Source organism: Pelophylax lessonae (assembly GCF_965119305.1).
Source record: "Pelophylax lessonae genome assembly, chromosome: 7".
Classification (NCBI taxonomy): Eukaryota; Metazoa; Chordata; class Amphibia; order Anura; family Ranidae; genus Pelophylax; species Pelophylax lessonae.
Genome location: NC_138774.1, coordinates 67,042,136 through 67,066,674, shown reverse-complemented (window position 1 = coordinate 67,066,674; position 24,539 = coordinate 67,042,136). Strand labels below are relative to the sequence as shown.

Genomic DNA, 24,539 nt, shown 5'->3' with positions numbered 1-24,539 from the left:
AAACCTGTTAAAATGTTCAAAGATCTAAAAGGATTCATTAGATGCAATAGATGCCTCCCTTGCAGGAACAATAGACACCAACCCAAAAAGACTCTAAAGTTTAAGTCCAGATGGAATGGAGAAGAATTTACTATTAATAAACTCATTACTTGTCAGACCACCCATGATACATACCTCATAGAATGTCCGTGCCGGCTTCAATATGTCGGTAGGACTACCAGACCCCTGGATACGAGAACATATTGAAAACATAAAGAAAGGTTTTCCCAAACACAGTGTGTCCAGGCATTTTGCAGAAGTTCACAATAAAGACCCAAGCGGACTCACCTTTTGCGGCATTGATTCTATATCAGGACACTGGAGAGGAGAAAACAAAAAGATTAAAATTTCACATAATGAAACTTCCTGGATATAGAGACTGAATACACTCCAGCCGAGGGGTTTAAACTTGGATATTGATTTTAACTGCTTTATTTCTAATTTTTAACATCAATTTCGAACATTTTTTTTATATACCATTTTACATTCCCCATCTTAAATTTTTGCTTCTTAACACATAGATATATTTTATATATATACATTTTTATATATATATATATATATATATATATATATATATATATATATATATATATATATTTTACATTCTCTTTTATACTTCTTAGATGATTTTTATCATATATTTATGCCTCGTCCATTTATATTCATCTATGCGTTGCATAGCAGACATTTCTACAATTTTACTTTCTCCCACTCAATACATTACTCTTTCCCATGCATTTCCCATTATTCACCACTAGATGGCCTCCTCATTACTATTCTAATTTCTCAACTTTTTATATATACTTCCTTTTTAAATTTTAATCTCATATTTACTGTGACGGTATTCACCATCACTGGAATTTAAAGACAGATAAGTAATGGTTTGGATTGCTTCATATTTGCCAGCAATATCTCCATATAGAAATATTAAGATTTATTCCCATTTGCCATGGAATCTGTAATTCCTAAATGCTGTGTATATTACATATCTTTCCATTTCAGCAAGGTTTTCCTTTTGTTTGTGTATTGGGAATGTGGATTGCCCTGTCTCATTGTAAGTGCTAATGACCGCCCATTGTTTTGTGTCTGGCTATTGTGTACATTGATTGTCCCCTGGGGGCTTCTGTCTCATTGCACATGGCAGTCCTTCTGGTCAAGCTATCGCACCAATCCCTGCTGACTCATTTTCAAGTCCTTATTTGCATGGCTAAGGAGGAACTGAAGGAGACCACAGGTACTTTACAATTGACCAATAGGAAAGCGGTTGTTGGGGGCGGGATGTTCCAAATTCTGTATATAAGTCTTGTTCAATAAAGTTGTTTTGGGTTCCTTCACCCTCAATCTAGAGTTCTGTCTCTTATTGGGGGAATCTGCTGCAAGGGATTGCTATGGTCTTCCATACTCCCTTAGAGAATCACTGAGCTCTTGTAAGAGCTTGTGTAAGAGCTTGTTCATGCTGCACTCTCTGGGGAAAGAGAGGTTCACTCTCAGGAACCTGGAGCCTTGTTGTAGGTCCAGGGTGGGTAGGAGATGCCAAGACCCTAACCAAGCTGCGGCGGTTCGTGGAGTCTGAATTGCTTACCGTGTCTGGTGGAGTGCTTGGAGCCCTCGGGAGGCACTAGGAGCATCTGTCAACGGAGGTACCCACTCAGGGGTGCCCTGTTCCGTTACATTTACTATTTCCAATAAATTTGTTTTTAAATTTTATATTTGAATAGGATGCAATTTATATGTACTGATATTTCCTCATGATTACCACACATGCATTGTCTCTGGGCACAGAATCGATTTATCATTGCGGCTTGTTTTCTTTCCTAAACATATATATAATTTGGCCATTAGATAGAATCGTTATAATATGCCAGTCCTTTCCAAATTTGAAACAGTATACACATTGGATTTAAAATTGCATAATCCTCCATCTTGCCGTAGCCGCGGGTCTCCTCCCCGCTTGTTGTTTCAATAACGGCATTTGTTCGGACTGTCTGTTGCCGGGCAACCACGTGCATATAAGGGAGTATTAAGGAAGTAACCCGACGCTGCTGAGAACATACTACTACAAAACGCGTACAGCGTGTCGCATCACTTCCGGTTCCTGTTGTTAGCCGTGGACCGCATTGCATTCCACACGCTCGCTCCACCGCTTGTTTACTTCCACATAGATGTGAGTAGGGATGATCGAATTTTTCAAAAGTTCGGTTTGACCAGAACACCCGAACTTCCCAAAAGTTCGGCCCGGATTTCAGAACCCCATTGAAATCAATGGGACCCGAACTTCGGTAATCAAAAAACACAATTTTGAAGCCCTAAAACCCAATAAATGCCCCTAAAAAGTGTCTAGGGTTCTGGGTCATGCCCCAGGGACTATTAATCACACAAAAAAAAAGTTCTTAAAAATTGCCATTTTTGATAGAGAGCCAATTATTGAAAAAAATAATTGAAAAAAAAAATGAGATTTCTTTGGATTTAGTGTCTGGGGGGTCTAAAAAGTGTACCTGTGAAGTTTCAGCTCTGTAGCATGTCCAGAACCAGAACAAAAAGTTTGTTTGTATTAGAATTGCAAAAGAACAGGATAGTGGCTCCGCTATTTTCACACCTTGCCAGTTTTGTAGCAGGCGTTTTTTTGGGCATTTTTTGGGAGTCTTTGGAGACAGGCATAACATCAGAACTTCTGTGTAGGGGTATATACACACACACACATGTATGTATATATACACATACACATATATAGGTGTGAAAGTAGCAGAAACCTATGCTTGCGCTAATGAAATAATTAACACCCATACGGCTTCTCTGCTATAACACCTATATATGTGTATGTGTATGTGTATAAATACATATAAGTGTGTGTGTATATATACCCCTATACAGAATTTCAGATGTTTTGCCTGCCTCCAAAGACCCACAAAAAATGCCCAAAAAAAACGCTTGCTGCAAAAACACACCTGGGCGTTTTTGTAGCTGGCGTTTTTTTGGGCATTTTTTGGGCATCTTTGGAGGCAGGCATAACATCTGTACTTCTGTGTAGGGGTATATATACACACACACATGTATGTATATATACACATATATAGGTGTGAAAGTAGCAGAAACCTATGCTTGCGCTAATGAAATAATTAACAGGCATATGTCTCCGCTCCTATAACACCTATATGTGTGTATGTGTATAAATACATATAAGTGTGTGTGTATATATACCCCTACACAGAAGTACAGATGTTATACCTGCCTCCAAAGACCCCCAAAAAATGCCCTAAAAAACGCCTGCGCCAAAAAAAAACGCCCAGGTGTGTTGCTGCAGGCGTTTTTTTGGGCATTTTTTGGGGGTCTTTGGAGGCAGGCATAACATCTGAACTTCTGTATAGGGGTATATATACACACACACTATATAGGTGTTATAGCAGAGAAGCCATATGGGTGTTAATTATTTCATTAGCACAAGCATAGGTTTCTGCTACTTTCCCACAGACAGATATTTTAACAGTGTACACTCAGGCAACCCACTGGATAAAGACAGTAACTCAGCCTTCATCTCAGTGATCCCCAAGCCCGACAAAGACCCTGGAGAGGTGAGCAATTATAGACCCATATCCCTGATAAATAACAATTTTAAAATACTAACTAAAATCTTAGGTAATAGGTTATCCTCTTTTATAACTACATATATTCATAAGGACCAGGTGGGCTTCATGCCAGGCAGACAAGGTCCAGACCAAATTAGAAGGGCAGTGGATATAATCACGGTACTCCAATCAGGGTGGGACGGTTCGAGGCGCCAGGAGGGACTGTTGCTTTCGGTAGACTTGCAGAAAGCATTTGATTCTGTAGAATGGCCATACCTTTTCGCGCTGCTAACCAGACGGGGATTCGATTGCAAATTTATGGGTATCATGCACTCCCTATATTCAACACCCACAGCTAAAGTTAGGTATCAGGGGTTTTATTCAGACCCTTTTCCAATCTCAAAAGGCACAAGGCAGGGATGTCCTCTCTCACCTTTGATCTTTGCAATCGCTATAGAAACTTTGGCGTTGGCTATCCGTGCGAATCCCAACATCAAAGGAGTCTTTTGCGGGCCTTCCGAACACAAATGTGCTCTGTTTGCGGATGATCTTCTCTTATTTGTCACATCCCCCACGACTACCCTCCCAAACATCTGTTCAGTACTGGACAAATTTGCAAAAATTTCGGGACTACAGGTGAACTTCGCCAAATCTTCCATTCTCAACGTCTCAGTCAACCCCCAGGAAGTTCTTTACCTTCAATCTTCTTTCAAGTTTAAGTGGAGTGAGTCTCATATTAAATATCTCGGCATTAATTTATCTTCCAGAATAGAACATCTCCATAAATTGAACTACACAGCAATCTATCAATCCTTGGGGAGGGAACTGGCAGACTGGTCTTTTCATAATCTATCTTGGCTGGGCAGAATCAACTCGATTAAGATGAATGTGCTTCTGAGACTATTATATCTTTTTAGAGCGTTGCCTATTCCTGTACTCAGGGATCAGCTGAAAAAATTTCAAAATACAGTAATAAAATTTATTTGGGGTAAATCGGGCCACAGACTGCACCGCAAGATACTGTTTAGGCCACGCAAACAAGGGGGACTGGGTGTCCCGCATTTCTGGGCTTATTATCAGGCTGCGAGGCTAGCTCAACTCTCAATAGTGTACTCACGGTTTGAAAAATCGGACTGGGTTCAAATGGAGAGACAGGCAGTACCTACGTATACTTTGGATTTCCTCCTTTGGACCCCTTCTAGATTAAGACCGCCTATCCTAGCTCCTACGCTTTCGGCGTCTTTTACACTCTGGGACTCCTTAAAAACTCTACCGGCCCTGACATCCTCCCTTCAACCGCTCTCAACAACCCAGATTCCCACCGGGTATGAACATCAAAGCGTTTCGATGGTGGCTAGATAAGGGCCTATACCGTATAGGGCAATTCTTCACCTCTAGGGGCCCGTACTCCCTGAAACATTGCTGTGACAAGCTAAAGATGCCTAGGTCGGAAACCTTCAGGTTTCACCAAATCCTTCACTTTCTGCAATCAATTTCTACAGGGATGGTTTCCCCAATGTCATTTACGGAGTATGAGACGTGGTGCGGAAACTCGGAGGCACAAAGGGGTGGCATATCATTGATATACTTATCTCTAATGTCTGATGGATCTAAACTACCCTACATGGAAGCATGGGAAAGGGATCTGGCGGAGTCGTGGGAGGCAGAGGAGTGGGGGCATTTGTTTTTTCGCTCTTTTAAAGGCATCAAAAACATATCCCTGATTGAGGCAAACATAAAAGTTTCAACTCGCTGGTACTTGGTGCCTACGAGAATCCATAAAATGTTTCCCTCCTCCTCTCCACTCTGCTTCCGAGGATGCCAGAGTCCTGGAAATATGCTCCACGTGTGGTGGGACTGTCCACAACTGAGAGGCAGTATTCCACATGATATCCAAAGTCATTGTACTCAGAATCCCTAGACAGACGGCCATTGCCTTGTTAAACGCCAGAGTATCTAAAATACCTACACATACACAACAACTATTGTTTTTTGTTTTTCTGGGGACCAAAATGACTATTGCGGCAGCATGGAAACAACGCACGGTGTCTATCAGGAAAATCAGAAATAAAATTACCTGGATCATGTCACAAGAGAAGATGGTAGCCACCCTAACGGATATGGTTACTAAGTTTGAAATGATTTGGGAACCCTGGGCAGCCTATTTGGGAATATCATTTGTTCCGGGCCTACCTTAAACTATAATTTCTGGGCGTGCCTCTCCTGTTTGCGGCTGCTTCCTCTCTCCCCTTCTCCTTCTCTTCCTCTGTTCTTTACCTCCCCCTATCTTTTCTTTCTCTCTTTCTCACTATGAACTGGGTCGTTTCTCCTTTACTAGTTCTTTACCTAAGCTATTGCACAGGATGTTCAACCTCCTCTTCTAGACTGTCTGGGGAGTGAGGGTCATGGATAGAATATTGCAGTCTTATTTATTTTTTTTTTTTTGCTTATCCAGTTTTGGGAAGTTTGAACTCTTTTTACTCATGGTCTAGACTGGATTTCACATATACTGGACTTTTTTTTTCCTTTTTTTTTTCTCTCTCTTGGGATCACTTTCTCTGATTATATCCAGTATCATAAATCCTAGAAATGTTATGTTTAGATATCATATTGTTAGAGGAATTTGAGCATTCTGCACACTATTGGTACCCTTCTCTCATGTGCTTGTAGTTTGTAACCCAGTTCACTCATGCTACGTTTGTTGTATTTCTTATGTTCTTGTTCTTGTTACAACAAAATAAAAAAATTTTGAAAGGAATTCTGTCGTACGGGAATTTCCGTAAGAAAGTAACCTCTTCACTTTCGATATGAGACTAGCATGCAACACAAAACGGACGAAAGATTGTCCGATAATCTGATCGTGTGTACGAGGCTTAAGAGCGATTTGATAATAAAGGTTGATTACAAGAAGGAGTGAGGTGAGAGGCTAGAGAGCACGTGGTGATATGTAAAAGAAGATCACTATATATCACATACTACTATTGGTGAAGGGACACATTGAAGTTTTTTGGAGGACTTCTGTGTACACAGACTTTTTTATATTGTTTTTTTATCATTGTTTTGTTATTGGATCCGTAGGAAATTTTGATTTATTTTCTTTATTGCTCTTTGTAAGCACACTGAACACTTTTATGTCATGCTTTTCACTTTATTTAATATTACAGTATTGTTTGATTGTATATATTTATATTTATGGAATACTGGATCCCTAAGTTTTGATCTTTAATAGCATTTACAGTTTATCTATTTATTCATTTTTTACACATTATTAGAAAGTACCACATATACATATATATATATATATATATATACTTAGCAATATAGAGGGTAGCACTACACTATTATCTACATTTTTTGCACTATTCAAACTGCTAAGGATAAGCCTTCTAGTGGCAGCAGCAGCCCTATTTATTTATTAATTCACACAATTTATAATCGTTTACTTTATTCTGTCACCGTAATACCGTGATAGCACAAGAGACCAACATATTATTCTATTAATAAACAGACAGACCATTTTTTTACCAGCATTAGATGTTCTACTGGTTAGTAAAACACTCCTCTCCATATTCCCCACCTCAGATATTGTTTGTATTTTCCTCATAATCCTTCTCAAGAAAACGATCTTTCAGGAGTTGGGCCTGTTCATAGTAATCCAGGTCTGTTGTGAAATTTCGCCTAATCATAAACTGTCCCTTTTGGTACATTATGTAACCAAGTGGGATGATGACAACTTGATAGGGGGATGTAACTGTTCCTATTGGTTGTTTTAAAAAAAATTTTTTAGTATATAACTCTTCTCTCACTAATATTGACAGGTCCAAAAAACAAATTCAGTGCTAAAAGAGAAAGAAAGCTGGATGTTGTGGTCATTGGTGTTCAATGTTGCCATAAAACATTCTAAAGACCCAAGATCATCATCCCAAATAATGGATGTCATCAATAAAACGTTTGTAAAAAGCAAGATGATCCCATTGATGACCAAAAATCATGTCCTGTTCCCAAAATGACATAAATAGATTTGCTAGACTAGGAGCAAAATTTGCCCCCATCGCCAGGCCCTTTTGTTGCAAAAAAAATTTGTAATCGAACCAACAAAAGTTATTGCCATCCATGGGAATTCTCATCATATGATTGATAAGGGTGCCAGTCCGTGTACCTCCCACCAATATTATCAGCCTCATGTTCAGACAAAGGGTCATATCTGTAGTACATTTGGACTTTGTGAGAGTCCCTCCTTGTAGGTTAAGGTCTGTTATAATTAGAGTAGCTATTTCTTCTCGGGGGCAGAGCATCGGAATAACTATCCCTCCTCCTCCCTTGGTTATTCTGTCCCTGCCCCCTTCTTTTCTTCTTCTTAAGTCTTTGTACCGGAACCCAGGGAGTATTTTGGGGGGTTTGAAACCTCAGTTGGGAGGTATTAGCCAAAGATTAATTATCAGTAACAGGAGTATCATCCATATTCTTTTAATCCTGCCATTCAAAGACTAAACCATCCTTGTAATCTTTAAAATCAGGTATGTATTTGTTTTTCTTTTTAAATCTTTGCTCCTTGAATTCCTGTTATGTATTGTCTACCAAAAATACATAAGGATCCTGTTCACCTTGAAGAGAGACCCATAATTAGTGGTATTGGATCCTTGTCAGCGAAAATTGGGGAGTATATTGACTAATTTCTCCATCCTTTGGTCCTAAACACCCCTGCTTACTTATGTGATACCAAACGCGTCCTGAATGCACTTACGATGCATGTATTGTATTTAGAGAAGGTATGTTCCTGGTGACTGCCGATGATGCATCTCTATATACTAACATTGTTCATGGGAATGGGATGTCGACGGTCAAATAATATTTGCAGCAGGACCATCAAATACCTGTCTTACAGAGAGAATTTATTCTTGACCTTTTACATTATGCCATAACACATAACTTTTGTTGGTAGGATAACAAGTTTTATGACAACATTGAACACCAATGACCGCAACATCCAGCTTTCTTTCTTTTTTAGCACTGAAGAAATTCATTTTTTGGACCTGTCAATATTAGTATGAGAAGAGGAGTTATATACTAAAACATTTTTTAAAACAACCGATAGGAACAGTTACATCCCCCTATCAAGTTGTCATCATCCCACTTAGTTACATAATGTACCAAAGGGACAGTTTTTGAGGATTAGCCAAAATTGCACAACAGACCTGGATTACTAGTACGAACAGGCCCAACTCCTGAAAGATTGTTTTCTTGAGAAGGGTTATGAGGAAAAAACCTTACAACAAACAATTTCTGAGGCTGGGAATATGGAGAGGAGTGTTTTACCTTATAATTAACTATTCCACCCAGTACTATGAGATCAAAAATATTATCAGGAAAAGGTAGGGTATCTTAAAATCAGACTCAGTTTTGGGCAAACCAGAAATTGTCTTCAGGAGAGCCCCAAATGTGAGAGATAAAGCAGCTCATAACATCATAGATCCCCCAGACAAGTGTCATTCTTTAAGGAACTAAAGGGTTATCCCTTCTATTCTATCCCTGCAACAGATGTGTTATCTGTGATTTATGTCACACCAGGAGGAAAATTAAAGGTTTTTTCCTCTAGCAACACTGGGAAATACTATAATTTCGAATCATGTATTACTTGCGAAACTAGCTATGTTGTTTATCTTCTTGAATGCCCTTGTCATAAGCTATATGCGGGCTGCACATCAAGAAGGCTGAGAGACCGCCTGAGAGAACATGTCCATAAAATAAGAACAGGTTTTAAGAAACATAGTCTGTCTTTACACTTTTGGAAACATTATATTCGAGACCCCAGTGGCCTCAAATGTACTTCTTTAAACTCTAAACTCATTGGAGAGGCAGTAATACAATTAGAGAAATTTCCAAGAGAGAAATGTATTGGCTGTATGAACTGAAGACTTATTTTTGCTTTTGGCCATAATATAGAGTGGGACATTAACTGTTTTTTAGTAGCTGATTTTACTACTTTTGCAATTTTTTTTATTAGTCTTATCTCTGCTATCTTATCTGTTTAGTTTTACTAATATCTGAATACTTTAATTTTTGTATTTGTATAGCATGATGTTTATTATACACCTCTAGGGGATACTGTTTTCCATATGCATATTATTTATGCTTATATGTAGCTTATATGGAGCTTTTCATATATATGCTGTTTACATATATATGTTTTGATATCTGATATCTGAATATTTTTTAATATTTTTATGTCTATTTTTTCATTTTTCTGATTTCGATACTCAAAAATTGACTTGCTGGTACTTGTTTTACCCCTAGGGCAGTGATAGCGAACATTGGCGCCCCAGATGTTTTGGAACTACATTTCCCATGATGCTCAACTACACTGCAGAGTGTATGAGCATCATGGAAAATGTAGTTCCAAAATATCTGGGGTGCCAAGGTTTGCCATCACTGCCCTAGGGGGACTGGCTCAATTGAGCTTCTTTTCATTCATTTGGGCTTTTGCCCCCTATTACTTGTCCTGTTATTATTGATTGGCAATTTTTGTATTTCCCCTTGTGACTAGTGTTGAGCGAACACGGACTGTATTATTCGTGTTCGTACCGAATAATTGGATTTTTTGTACCCGAACACGGACACGGACACTTTACTGTATGTTCGGGTAAAAATCCGTGTTCGGTCGTTTTATTTCCGGGTTTTGCATGCTTTGGCGCTCTTTTCATGGCGGGCTTTCAACAGCCAATCAACAATCGTTTAACTGGTGTGCCTTAAGCCATCCCAGCCATGCCTGCAAATGTCTCAGTAGCTGTGATTGGCCGTCTGAAGCATGTGACCAAGTCTTTATAAGTTCGAGGCAGCCGCAGCGGCGTCATTATGCTGCTTAGATTCAGGGACAGAGCACACATCAACGTGCTGGCTGCTGATTAGGGAAAGATAGGCAGGAAAAAACCATTTGTGTCCGGATAGAATTGAGGGACAGGTCGGAGTGTTTAGGCAGGGCGAGTTGTAGGCATTTTAGGGATAGAGTCTGCTGAATTATAGGGTCAGTGTCTTCTACAAACTACAATCGATATTGCTGTGTGGGGGGTGGGGTCTGCACTCAATCCTGATCTACGATCTCTTCTCAATCCTGTTAGGGACAGAGTCTGCTGAATTTTAGGGAAACTGTGTTCTACAAACTACAATCGATATTGCTGTGTGGTGTGGGATTGGAGATAGGCAGGTGTCAGTGATCCACATCCATTTTTCTGTGTGTGAGCTGCAGTGAACACAATCTTTTTGGGCTGCAGTGAACACAATCTTTTTGGGCTGCAGTGAACACAATCTTTTTGGGCTGCAGTGAACACAATCTTTTTGGGGTGCAGTGAACAAAATCTTTTTGGGGTGCAGTGAACACAATCCTTTTTGGTGTGCAGTGAACACAATCTTTGTGGGGTGCAGTGAACAAAATCCTTTGTGGGGTGCAGTGAACACAATCTTTTTGGGGTGCAGTGAACAAAATCCTTTTTGGGGTGCAGTGAACAACATCCTTTTTGGGGTGCAGTGAACACAATCTTTTTGGGGTGCAGTGAACAAAATCCTTTGTGGGGTGCAGTGAACACAATCTTTTTGGGGTGCAGTGAACACAATCTTTTTGGGGTGGAGTGAACAACATCCTTTTTGGGGTGCAGTGAACAAAATCCTTTTTGGGGTGCAGTGAACAAACTCATTTTTGGGGTGCAGTGAACACAATCTTTTTGGGGTGCAGTGAACACAATCTTTGTGGGGTGCAGTGAACACAATCTTTTTGGGGTGGAGTGAACAACATCCTTTTTGGGGTGCAGTGAACAACATCCTTTTTGGGGTGCAGTGAACACAATCTTTTTGGGGTGCAGTGAACACAATCTTTGTGGGGTACAGTGAACAGAATCTTTGTGGGGTGCAGTGAACACAATCTTTGGGGGGTACAGTGAACACAATCTTTGTGAGGTGCAGTGAACACAATCTTTGTGGGGTGCAGTGAACACAATCATTGTGGGGTGCAGTGAACTCAATCTTTGTGGGGTACAGTGAACACAATCTCATACTTCTGAAGGTTTGAGGGTGCTGCCTGTTCCATACTCCCCCTACTCCTCATCTAGCCTTTTAGGGGTACAAACAATAGTAATTGGGGCCTAGTGTGGTTGTGTACGTGTGATATACATACACTTTTTTGGGATCATATTTTCTATTCCGCTATTTAATCAAAAACCTTTGGGGATCAGTTAAATTGGGGGATAGTCTGTGTTGGTACGTGTGAGAGAGATCCACCTTTCCAAGTTGTTGGGGTTCATCTCATACTTCTGAAGGTTTGAGGGTGCTGCCTGTTCCATACTCCCCCTACTCCTAGCCTTTTAAGGGTACAAACAATAGTAATTGGGGCCTAGTGTGGTTGTGTACGTGTGATATACATACACTTTTTTGGGATCATATTTTCTATTCCGCTATTTAATCAAAAACCTTTGGGGATCAGTTAAATTGGGGGATAGTCTGTGTTGGTACGTGTGAGAGAGATCCACCTTTCCAAGTTGTTGGGGTTCATCTCATACTTCTGAAGGTTTGAGGGTGCTGCCTGTTCCATACTCCCCCTACTCCTAGCCTTTTAGGGGTACAAACAATAGTAATTGGGGCCTAGTGTGGTTGTGTACGTGTGATATACATACACTTTTTTGGGATCATATTTTCTATTCCGCTATTTAATCAAAAACCTTTGGGGATCAGTTAAATTGGGGGATAGTCTGTGTTGGTACGTGTGAGAGAGATCCACCTTTCCAAGTTGTTGGGGTTCATCTCATACTTCTGAAGGTTTGAGGGTGCTGCCTGTTCCATACCCCCCCTACTCCTCATCTAGCCTTTTAGGGGTACAAACAATAGTAATTGGGGCCTAGTGTGGTTGTGTACGTGTGATATACATACACTTTTTTTGGATCATATTTTCTATTCCGCTATTTAATCAAAAACCTTTGGGGATCAGTTAAATTGGGGGATAGTCTGTGTCGGTACGTGTGAGAGAGATCCACCTTTCCAAGTTGTTGGGGTTCATCTCATACTTCTGAAGGTTTGAGGGTGCTGCCTGTTCCATACTCCCCCTACTCCTCATCTAGCCTTTTAGGGGTACAAACAATAGTAATTGGGGCCTAGTGTGGTTGTGTACGTGTGATATACATACACTTTTTTTGGATCATATTTTCTATTCCGCTATTTAATCAAAAACCTTTGGGGATCAGTTAAATTGGGGGATAGTCTGTGTTGGTACGTGTGAGAGAGATCCACCTTTCCAAGTTGTTGGGGTTCATCTCATACTTCTGAAGGTTTGAGGGTGCTGCCTGTTCCATACCCCCCCTACTCCTCATCTAGCCTTTTAGGGGTACAAACAATAGTAATTGGGGCCTAGTGTGGTTGTGTACGTGTGATATACATACACTTTTTTTGGATCATATTTTCTATTCCGCTATTTAATCAAAAACCTTTGGGGATCAGTTAAATTGGGGGATAGTCTGTGTCGGTACGTGTGAGAGAGATCCACCTTTCCAAGTTGTTGGGGTTCATCTCATACTTCTGAAGGTTTGAGGGTGCTGCCTGTTCCATACCCCCCCTACTCCTCATCTAGCCTTTTAGGGGTACAAACAATAGTAATTGGGGCCTAGTGTGGTTGTGTACGTGCGAGATACATACACTTTTTTTGATCATATTTCCTATTCCGCTATTCAATAAAAACCTTTGAGGATCAATTGAATTGCGGGATAGTCTGTGTCGGTACGTGTGAGAGAGATCCACCTTTCCAAGTTGTTGGGGTTCATCTCATACTTCTGAAGGTTTGAGGGTGCTGCCTGTTCCATACTCCTCCTACTCCTCATCTAGCCTTTTAGGGGTACAAACAATAGTAATTGGGGCCTAGTGTGGTTGTGTACGTGTGATATACATACACTTTTTTTGGATCATATTTTCTATTCCGCTATTTAATCAAAAACCTTTGGGGATCAGTTAAATTGGGGGATAGTCTGTGTTGGTACGTGTGAGAGAGATCCACCTTTCCAAGTTGTTGGGGTTCATCTCATACTTCTGAAGGTTTGAGGGTGCTGCCTGTTCCATACTCCCCCTACTCCTCATCTAGCCTTTTAGGGGTACAAACAATAGTAATTGGGGCCCAGTGTGGTTGTGTACGTGTGATATACATACACTTTTTTGGGATCATATTTTCTATTCCGCTATTTAATCAAAAACCTTTGGGGATCAGTTAAATTGGGGGATAGTCTGTGTCGGTACGTGTGAGAGAGATCCACCTTTCCAAGTTGTTGGGGTTCATCTCATACTTCTGAAGGTTTGAGGGTGCTGCCTGTTCCATACCCCCCCTACTCCTCATCTAGCCTTTTAGGGGTACAAACAATAGTAATTGGGGCCTAGTGTGGTTGTGTACGTGCGAGATACATACACTTTTTTTGATCATATTTCCTATTCCGCTATTCAATAAAAACCTTTGAGGATCAATTGAATTGCGGGATAGTCTGTGTCGGTACGTGTGAGAGAGATCCACCTTTCCAAGTTGTTGGGGTTCATCTCATACTTCTGAAGGTTTGAGGGTGCTGCCTGTTCCATACTCCCCCTACTCCTCATCTAGCCTTTTAGGGGTACAAACAATAGTAATTGGGGCCTAGTGTGGTTGTGTACGTGTGATATACATACACTTTTTTTGGATCATATTTTCTATTCCGCAATTTAATCAAAAACCTTTGGGGATCAGTTAAATTGGGGGATAGTCTGTGTTGGTACGTGTGAGAGAGATCCACCTTTCCAAGTTGTTGGGGTTCATCTCATACTTCTGAAGGTTTGAGGGTGCTGCCTGTTCCATACTCCCCCTACTCCTCATCTAGCCTTTTAGGGGTACAAACAATAGTAATTGGGGCCCAGTGTGGTTGTGTACGTGTGATATACATACACTTTTTTTGGATCATATTTTCTATTCCGCTATTTAATTTAACTGGGCCTCCATGCGAGACCTGTGTGCCTTGTTGCGCTGTTTTGAGTACTCCACCAACATGGCCAGTGGCAATGACGCCGTTCTCAGCTTAACTATCCCACTTCTATGCCTCCTTGAAAAAACAATTCGGGCGATGATGGAAGAGGATGTGGCACAGGATGAGGAGGAGGAGGAGGATGAAGAGGTAACATTTCCAAGGCTTTCAGGGCAGTCATTCGCAAGGGGCTCCGAGGGTGGGTTCCTGCACACGCAAACGCCAGGGACGCAATTGTCCAGCAGGGGCACAGTTCTGGAGGATGAGGAGGATGAGGAGGAGGAGGAGCTGGAGGAGGAGATGGAACCATGTTCACAGCAGGGTGGCACCCAGGCCAGCTCATGGCCATCACTGGTGCGTGGCTGGGGGGATACAGAGGACACGGACGATACACCTCCCACAGAGGACAGCCTTTCGTTGCCTCTGGGCAGCCTGGCACACATGAGCGATTACATGCTGCAGTGTCTCCACAACGACCGCCGAGTTGCCCACATTCTAACTTGTGCTGATTACTGGGTGGCCACGCTGCTGGATCCCCGTTACAAGGACAACGTACCGTCCTTAATTCACTCACTGGAGCGCGATCGCAAGATGCGCGAGTACAAGCGCACGCTGGTAGACGCCATGCTGCTGGCATTCCCATCTGACAGCGGGGCCACAGTGGAAGCACAAGGCAGAGGAGGAGGAGGAGGAGGTCGCCAACGCAACCAGGGCACCGCCAGCACCTCAGAAGGCAGGGTTAGCATGGCCGAAATGTGGAAAAGCTTTGTCAGCACGCCACAACAAACAGCAGCACCAGCAGCTCAGATGGAACGTCTTAGCAGGAGGCAGCATTTTACCAACATGGTGGAGCAGTATGTGTGCACACGCCTACATGTAGTGAATGACGGGTCTGCCCCCTTCAACTTCTGGGTCTCCAAATTGGGCACATGGCTTGAGCTTGCCCTTTACGCCTTGGAGGTGCTGGCGTGCCCTGCAGCCAGTGTATTATCTGAACGGGTATTTAGCACGGCTGGGGGCGTTATAACAGACAAGCGCAGCCGCCTGTCCAGAGACAATGTGGACAAGCTCACGTTCATTAAAATGAACCAGGCATGGATCCCACGGGACTTTTCCGTACCTTATGCAGAATAGCAATGGATACCGACCTTACCCACCCATTGTTCCATTTTTGCTCTTTCTCACTCTTTTGGGGTGTACCCTCATTTAAAATTTTTGAAAAGAAGCAGTGTTGGCTACCTCGTCCTCCTCCTCAGGGCCAGATTAATGTAGGGGCTATTGGAGCTGCAGCTCCAGGCCCCTACCTTTTATATAGGCCCCGGGTTGGCCATATTCACTGTTACCGCTCTTCTGTCACTTGTAAACACAGAAGTCTGGCTTCTATGCTCGCTTCCCCAGGCAGCACCCTCAGAACCTCCCCACACAGCGTGAAGGCCGGACAAGGAGGGACAGTTGGCGATGCATGGATGTGTTTATGGGCTTCAGAGACAGCATCCCATGTTGAATTAGGCATGCATGGCTGCACCCTTCCTCCTCTGGGTGCATGGCAAGGCACGGCCCTTAAGGCCCTTCAAAATCCTCAGCACCAAGCCCATGATGCTGTTAATCCGGCCCTGGTCCTCCTCCACCGCCGCTTCCACCTACACCGCCCATAGGTGTGCGCAGCCTATTGCATTAAGGTGTGCACCCCAAAGTTGAAATACACATGCATGTGTTTGCCAGCAGGGAGAGTAATGTATCGGGGCCATGTACCTGTAGGCAAGGAGAAATAGAGCAGAGCAGGTCCCAGGGAGATCTTTCCCATCTCCTCACTGGCAATGCTATGTGCCCTAGGTGATTAGGGTGTGCCCAGGCACACCCAGCACACCCTGTGCGCACGCCTATGTCACCGCCACATCCACCACCACCTCAACCTCCCTCCTACTCCATATGGGCCTCGTCCTTCAGAGATGAAGAAGAACATTGTTTTATTTTTCTGTTTTTTTTTTGTTGTTTTAAGTTATTTCCCTATCCACATTTGTTTGCAGAGCACTTGCCATGCTCTTAATTACGTTTTGCTGCCATTTGCAGCACTCTAGCCCTTTCCTTTGGTGTTTTAGAGCCATTTTAGTGCCTTAAAGTTCGGGTCCCCATTGACTTCAATGGGGTTCGGTGTCCGGGAAAAGTTCGGTAAAAGTCCGGGACACGGACCCGGACTTTTTTTTAAAGTTCGGCCGAACCCGTCGAACACGGACATCTAGGTGTTCGCTCAACCCTACTTGTGACTTATAAGCCTGAGGAATGTGTGGATTTCATTTGTTTTTGTTTTTATACGCCATCTGTTTGTTATCATCTTTTCTAGTCCTGGTTCCACAACACAATGGTGCATGAATATTATCCCCCCTAGAACCTATGGTAATTTGGTGCCAGGACCGGAAGTGACGTTTTATCTATGGGATAATGACGGCGAAAGTGGAAGTGATGCGATTACTCACTCCGGCTATAAGCCACATACATAGGGCCACTCAGATGTGACACTAGAGGCCGCTGAAGATGAGCATTGACTGGAAACGCGTTGGGAAGTGACCTTCATGTGACGTCACGCCACAGCCATGTTCACAAGTGTTTTTATACTGTTTTAATTTATTTTAGTTAGCTGCTCTGTTATTCTATCATGGATCAATAAACAATATTACACTATGATACCTTGTTTTTCCTACATAACTGGTATCATGTGGTGGTGAGAGTGGCAAAGTGTCCCCTAACATCTATATACTGCAAGTCCTGGATTAAGTGAACACTGGAGACATTGGTGTGATTTATCTGATTACCCTGGTTGAGCTATTTGGGCCATTTTTTACGTGTTTTTATTGTCCCTCTGTATGGAGAAGGCACTAACACCCACTACCAAGAGCGGGCTCTTTGAAGAATCATATTGGCACTTGTAGTGCAAAAAGCCAGTGAGCTGTTCTCTTATTTGAGACAGCATTCCTCTCTGGTGAGTGGCCATTTCTTCCATATCCATACACGTGAAGGATTATTGCACATTTTTAATGGACTATTATCTATAGACTTTTTATGGACTCTTTCTACTCATAATGTGTCTTTACTAACGTTTTGACTGTCCATAGAAGGACTAGTGTTCATAAGTTGTTTGTTGGTTGACCACATTACTATTAGTTCTGCAATTTTTTGTTTATTTGAGGTGTTTTTTGTTTTTTTGTGTGTTTCCTCTATTTCTAGCAGCTACAATATTTTTTGTCTAGCGCTGATCTTTTTTTCTTTATAAATAAACGTAAAAAAGACACTTCTAGACGGTTTATTTGAGCCAATGAGAAAAAAGAAAGTGCCGCATGCCTGGTTGTGTGCACACTAAGTTTGGGGAAACGGGACCAGCAAAGCCAACGGCTGACTCGGGGGTGCACTGCATTTATTTATTTAGTTTTTTCTTCCATAGTCAAAGATTAATGAATTTATTTATTTTGTTATTTACTGTATTTGGTACATAATCACTTTAATATGACAAAGTGAAACTACGATTGGCTGTTATAGTTGCGTACAGACCAGTGCTCTTCTCATAAAGTATCAGATTTTGTCTTAGTTGGATTATGGTTGTTGTGTAACGTATGCTAGTTTTTTTTTTTTTTTCTTGTCTTTAGAACTGAAAAGACTGTTCCTTCTTGCTGATGATTGCATGCATTACGTAATGAGTGCCTCCATGCTTATACAACCAGAGCTGGCGAGCTGCCAAATCCTCGTGAAGAGGGGAGGGGATTGCTCAGGCTGAAGCAGGGAAGTATTATCATTTAGGATCATAGCCAGACGAGCAAAGTTTCTGTTTAAAAGTTGAAGTCTGCACTAAGCGTCAGGGTTCCCTTCAGGACAGATGTGGCAGTGACAATCCAGGCATGGATCTTTCAGGGGTTGGGACGTTGATCCTCATCTTCTTTGTGACATTCTTGTTGACAGTCTGGGTGAGAAGGAACAGGCAATCCGCCCTGCCCCCCGGTCCGACCCCTCTTCCTCTTCTGGGAAACATCCTGCAGATTAATTTCAAGGATATAGTCCAATCCTTTGTACAGGTCAGTGCGGATTACGCCTTCCTGTTTTTCAGCAATGTGAAAAGTGATATCCAGGCTATTACTTTGGCTTCACACTTGCAATGGCATGCATTACCGCAATACACGTTAACACCTACATACACAATATTGTCAAAAGTATTGGGACGCCTGCCTTTACGCACACATAAACTTTAATGGCATCCTAGTTTTAGTCTGTAGGGTTCAATATTGAGTTGGCCCACCCTTTGCAGCTTTAACAGCTTCAGCTCTCCTGGGAAGGCTGTCCACAAGGTTTAGGAGTGTGTCTATGGGAATGTTTGACCATTCTTTCAGAAGTGCATTTGTGAGGTCAGGGACTGATGTTGGATGAGAAGGCTCACAGTCTCCACTCTAATTCATCCGAAAGGTGTTTTATTGGGTTGAGGTCAGGACTCTGTGCAGACCAGTCAAGTTTCTCCACCCCAAACTCGCTCATCCATGTCTTTATGGACCTTGCTTTGTGCACCGGTCCAGATCATTTGGTGGAGGGGGGATTATAGTGTGGGGCTGTTTTTTAGAGGTTGGGCTTGGCCCCTTGGTTCCAGTAAAGGGAACTCTTAAGATGTCAGCATACCAAGACATTTTGGACAATTTCATGCTCCCAACTTTGTGGGAAGTGTTTGGGGATGACCCCTTCCTGTTCCCACATAACTGCGCCCCAGTGCACAAAGGTCTATAAAGACATGGATGAGAGAGTTTGGGGTGGAGGAACTTGACTTGCCTGACCTCATCCCGATAGAACACCTTTGGGATGAATTAGAGGAGACTGCGAGCCAAGCCTTCTCGTTCAACATCAATACCTGACCTCACTAATGCGCTTCTGGAAGAATAGTCAAACATTCCCATAGACACACTCCTTCACAATCTGTGCCCCATTGGGGAGATTTCCATTTACTTTCTGTCCCAAAGCCAAAGAGGATATAAGAGGAAATCCCTGCAAAAAACTGCTTCAGGTTCGACCTAATGCAGTTTTACTGCTGCAGGGCGGCACCTGTGCGCCAGATCACGTACATATACGTGATCTTACACTTCCACACAGGGGGCACGAATTCACACCGCTGCCGGCACGCTTCCACTGTGATTACACAGAGGGAAAGCCGATTGGCAGGTGCAGGGTACCTGATGTCTCCGGAATGCCCATTGCCAGCCAGAGAGATATAACGGTCATCTGCCTATGTAAACAAGGCAGATCGCCATTCTGATAGGAAGGAAGGGATGGTAAAAGCACCTCCCACAGTGCACATAAACACTGGCTAGGCACACATTTAACCCTTTGATCACCCCTGATGTTAACCCCTTCCCACCCAGTGTCATTAGAATACAGTGCACATTTTTAGCACTGATCACTGTATTAGTGTCATTGGTCCCCAAAAAGTGTCAAAAGTGTCAGAATATCCGCCATAGTACAATACTAGTAAGAAAAAATAAAAATAAATAAAACTATGTAGATGCTTTATCTTAAAGAGGTTGTAAACCCAAAAATAAAAATGAAGAGAAAAAAAAAAAACCCTGTAAGACAAAGGCATAATGAGCTAGTATGTATCGCATATTAGCTCAATATGAGATACTTACCTTAGAACGAAGCCCCCACAGTGCCGCCCGCTCAGCGTTGACACGGCCGACATTTTCGGTTTTCCCGCTTCCTGGTTTGCGTCCTCCGGTAATCTGATTGAGTATTAGGGGTGCTGGGGAGGCTGCTACACACAGAAGGCTTTGTATCTTAATGCATAGAATGCAATAAAATAAAAACCTTCTGACTTTAGAACTGCTTTAAAGTAACGGAGTGGCGTATCGCAAAGAAAAGTGCCTGGTTAGGAAGGCGGGTAAATCTTCCGGAGGTCAAGTGGTTAAGGGAATCCCTTGGGAGCTAGTGTTCCTATTGGAAGAATTTCCCTCCATTACATGTCTGGGGACAACCCAAAATTTGAAATGTTCTTTTACTTTCACTTTCAATATTAATGGTAAACAGGACAAATAGAGAGGGTGAATCTCCCTAACGGGGACACAGACCACAATAAAAACTGACAGGTGTTCTAATCCCTCTCTCCTATCCAAAAAAGAAAAAAAAAAAAAAAAAAAGTTTTGCCTTTAGTTATACTTTAACCACTTCTGGACCAGAAGGTTTTGCCCCCTTAATGACCATTTTTTGGGATTCGGCATTGCGTTATTTTAACTGACAATTGCACGATCGTGTGATGCTGTACCCAATTAAAATTGATGTCCTCTTTTTCCCACTAATAGAGCTTTCTTTTGGTGGTATTTGATCACCCGTGCAAGTTGTATTTTTTGCGCTATAAACATAAAAAGAGCGACAGTTTAAAAAAAAAATATATATATATATATTTTTTTTTTCCATTCTGCTATATAACATTCCCCCCCCCCCCCCCCCCAACAAAAAAAAATAAAAACATTTTTTTTCCTCATTTTAGGCCAATTTGTATTCTGCTAGATATTTTGGTAAAAAAAATCCCAATAAGTGTATTTTGATTGGTTTGTGCAAAAGTTATTGCGTCTACAAACTTGGGGAAAGATTTATGTAATTTTTATTTTGTATTTTTTTTTACTAGTAATGGCAGAGATCAGCAATTTTTAGCGGGGCTGCGACATTGCGGCGGACAGATCGGACCCCTAACTGACATTTTTGGCACTTTTGGGGGGAGCAGTGACATTACTACAGTAATCAGTGCTAGCAATATTCACTGTTACTGTACTAATGGCACTGGCATGGAAGGGTTTAACCCAGGGGGTTAAGTGTGAGCATAGGGGAGTGTTTTCTAACTGTGAGGGGGAGGGACTTCTGGAATCATCACAGAGACCTGTAATTCTAAATAGGAGGATCACAAGTGCTCTGTTATCATTCCAGAGAGAACAACGGTCTGCTGTGTTTACAACAGCTGACCGTCGTTCTATCTCAGCGGAGAGCAATCGTGGGTCCCATGGATCGGCTTCCCAGCTTTCTAATGGGGGCAGTTTGTGTAGCCGAGCCAGCCTGCCGCAGTATATCTGAGATGGGCGGTCGGCAAGTGGTTAAGGTAAAAATGCTCCACTACCTGTTCTAGATCCTGCTGGCCCTAAACACTTTCCTGGCTACATCCCGGCTGCAGCACTGCACCTCATTTTCTTGGTCCCACAGGGGACACAGGCAGTAGTGGCAGCCATTAGGTCCTGCTGCTGTCAAACTCCTGTGAGAAAGGAGCTGAAGCATGGCTTATCTGCACTGTGTGTGTCTATGGATGCACGCAGCTCTGCTCAAGAGCATGCCTGCACTGGAGGGCATTCAGAAGAAGGAGTGGACATTGCCAGTGGAAGGGGTAAGCAATACATCATCACAGAGCAGGTAATTATAACACCAAAAAAGCTTTAGTATCACTTTAATATGGTGGCTGTATTCATTTTCTGTTTTTAGCTTGTCTTTTCTTTTTTTTCCCCCAAATTATATGTCCAGTAACAAATTTTTTGTCTTAGGGTGTCTCTGTTATGGATGGAGGGGCAACAGAGCCAGCACTGTCAGTCTGGGAGAGGGTAGAGTTGGGAAGACTAGTATATATAGAGGGATTTGACTAACAAATTGAACTCCAGCAAACACTTTATAGGCAGTTACAGCAAAAGTTTCCTTTTGGGATAAAGGTTTTTACATAAATAAAAGCTGATTATTGTAAGCATCCCTGTCAATGGTAAACGGTTTGTATTATGCCTCTAACTTCCACTTTTGCTGGACAGCTTGGTCTGTTACCCACTTGACCTCCGAAAGATTTACCCCCCTTTATGACCAGGCCATTTTTTTGCGATATGGCATTGCGTTACTTTAACTGACAATTGCGCAGTTGTGCAACACTGTACCCCAAAAAAATTGATGTCCTCTTTTTTGCCCCCACACATTTAATATTAAAAAGGTTGTAAACTCTCTCTTATAACTTTTACTTTAGGTAAGCCTTTAATAAGGCTTACCTATAGGTACTGTAAATATCTCCTAAACTTGCCCCATTTAGGAGATATTTTCTTTTAATGCAGCCGATGACATCATCGGCGCATGCGCTCTGAAGGAACGGCCACCAGCGCCATTTCTTCAGAGCCCTGTGCCGTGAACGGCGGCTCCCTAGCGCATGCGCGGGAGCAATGTCCTTGGGCCTCTGGCCAATCAGATTACCGGAGGACGCAAACCAGGAAGCAGGAAAACCGAAAATGTCGGCCGTGTCAACGCTGAGCGGGCGGCACTGCGGGGGCTTCGTTCTAAGGTAAGTATCTCATATTGAGCTAGTATGCGATACATACTAGCTCATTAGCCTTTGTCTTACAGGCGTTTTTTTTTTTTCTCTTCATTTTTATTTTTGGGTTTACAACTAGGGTTGAGCGGACACCTAGATGTCCGTGTTCGACGGGTTCGGCCGAACTTTAAAAAAAAGTCCGGGTCCGTGTCCCGGACTTTTACCGAACTTTTCCCGGACACCGAACCCCATTGAAGTCAATGGGGACCCGAACTTTAAGGCACTAAAATGGCTCTAAAACACCAAAGGAAAGGGCTAGAGTGCTGCAAATGGCAGCAAAACGTAATTAAGAGCATGGCAAGTGCTCTGCAAACAAATGTGGATAGGGAAATAACTTAAAACAACAAAAAAAAACAGAAAAATAAAACAATGTTCTTCTTCATCTCTGAAGGACGAGGCCCATATGGAGTAGGAGGGAGGTTGAGGTGGTGGTGGATGTGGCGGTGACATAGGCGTGCGCACAGGGTGTGCTGGGTGTGCCTGGGCACACCCTAATCACCTAGGGCACATAGCATTGCCAGTGAGGAGATGGGAAAGATCTCCCTGGGACCTGCTCTGCTCTATTTCTCCTTGCCTACAGGTACATGGCCCCGATACATTACTCTCCCTGCTGGCAAACACATGCATGTGTATTTCAACTTTGGGGTGCACACCTTAATGCAATAGGCTGCGCACACCTATGGGCGGTGTAGGTGGAAGCGGCGGTGGAGGAGGACCAGGGCCGGATTAACAGCATCATGGGCTTGGTGCTGAGGATTTTGAAGGGCCTTAGGGCCGTGCCTTGCCATGCACCCAGAGGAGGAAGGGTGCAGCCATGCATGCCTAATTCAACATGGGATGCTGTCTCTGAAGCCCATAAACACATCCATGCATCGCCAACTGTCCCTCCTTGTCCGGCCTTCACGCTGTGTGGGGAGGTTCTGAGGGTGCTGCCTGGGGAAGCGAGCATAGAAGCCAGACTTCTGTGTTTACAAGTGACAGAAGAGCGGTAACAGTGAATATGGCCAACCCGGGGCCTATATAAAAGGTAGGGGCCTGGAGCTGCAGCTCCAATAGACCCTACATTAATCTGGCCCTGAGGAGGAGGACGAGGTAGCCAACACTGCTTCTTTTCACAAATTTTAAATGAGGGTACACCCCAAAAGAGTGAGAAAGAGCAAAAATGGAACAATGGGTGGGTAAGGTCGGTATCCATTGCTATTCTGCATAAGGTACGGAAAAGTCCCGTGGGATCCATGCCTGGTTCATTTTAATGAACGTGAGCTTGTCCACATTGTCTCTGGACAGGCGGCTGCGCTTGTCTGTTATAACGCCCCCAGCCGTGCTAAATACCCGTTCAGATAATACACTGGCTGCAGGGCACGCCAGCACCTCCAAGGCGTAAAGGGCAAGCTCAGGCCATGTGCCCAATTTGGAGACCCAGAAGTTGAAGGGGGCAGACCCGTCATTCACTACATGTAGGCGTGTGCACACATACTGCTCCACCATGTTGGTAAAATGCTGCCTCCTGCTAAGACGTTCCATCTGAGCTGCTGGTGCTGCTGTTTGTTGTGGCGTGCTGACAAAGCTTTTCCACATTTC

The 24,539-nt window shown here is 42.9% G+C and overlaps 1 protein-coding gene across 1 annotated transcript in view; it reads left to right on the top strand.

The window, feature by feature from the left end:
- Window positions 1–18,368: 18,368 nt before the first annotated feature.
- LOC309559485 (cytochrome P450 2C23-like) overlaps window positions 18,369–24,539 on the top strand; it is a 101,150-nt gene continuing 94,979 nt past the window's right edge. Inside the window, exon 1 of the mRNA XM_082262759.1 lies at window positions 18,369–18,675. Within this exon, the coding sequence (XP_082118885.1) occupies window positions 18,502–18,675 (174 nt within the window). The 5' untranslated portion in view covers window positions 18,369–18,501. The remainder of the gene's footprint in view (window positions 18,676–24,539) is intronic.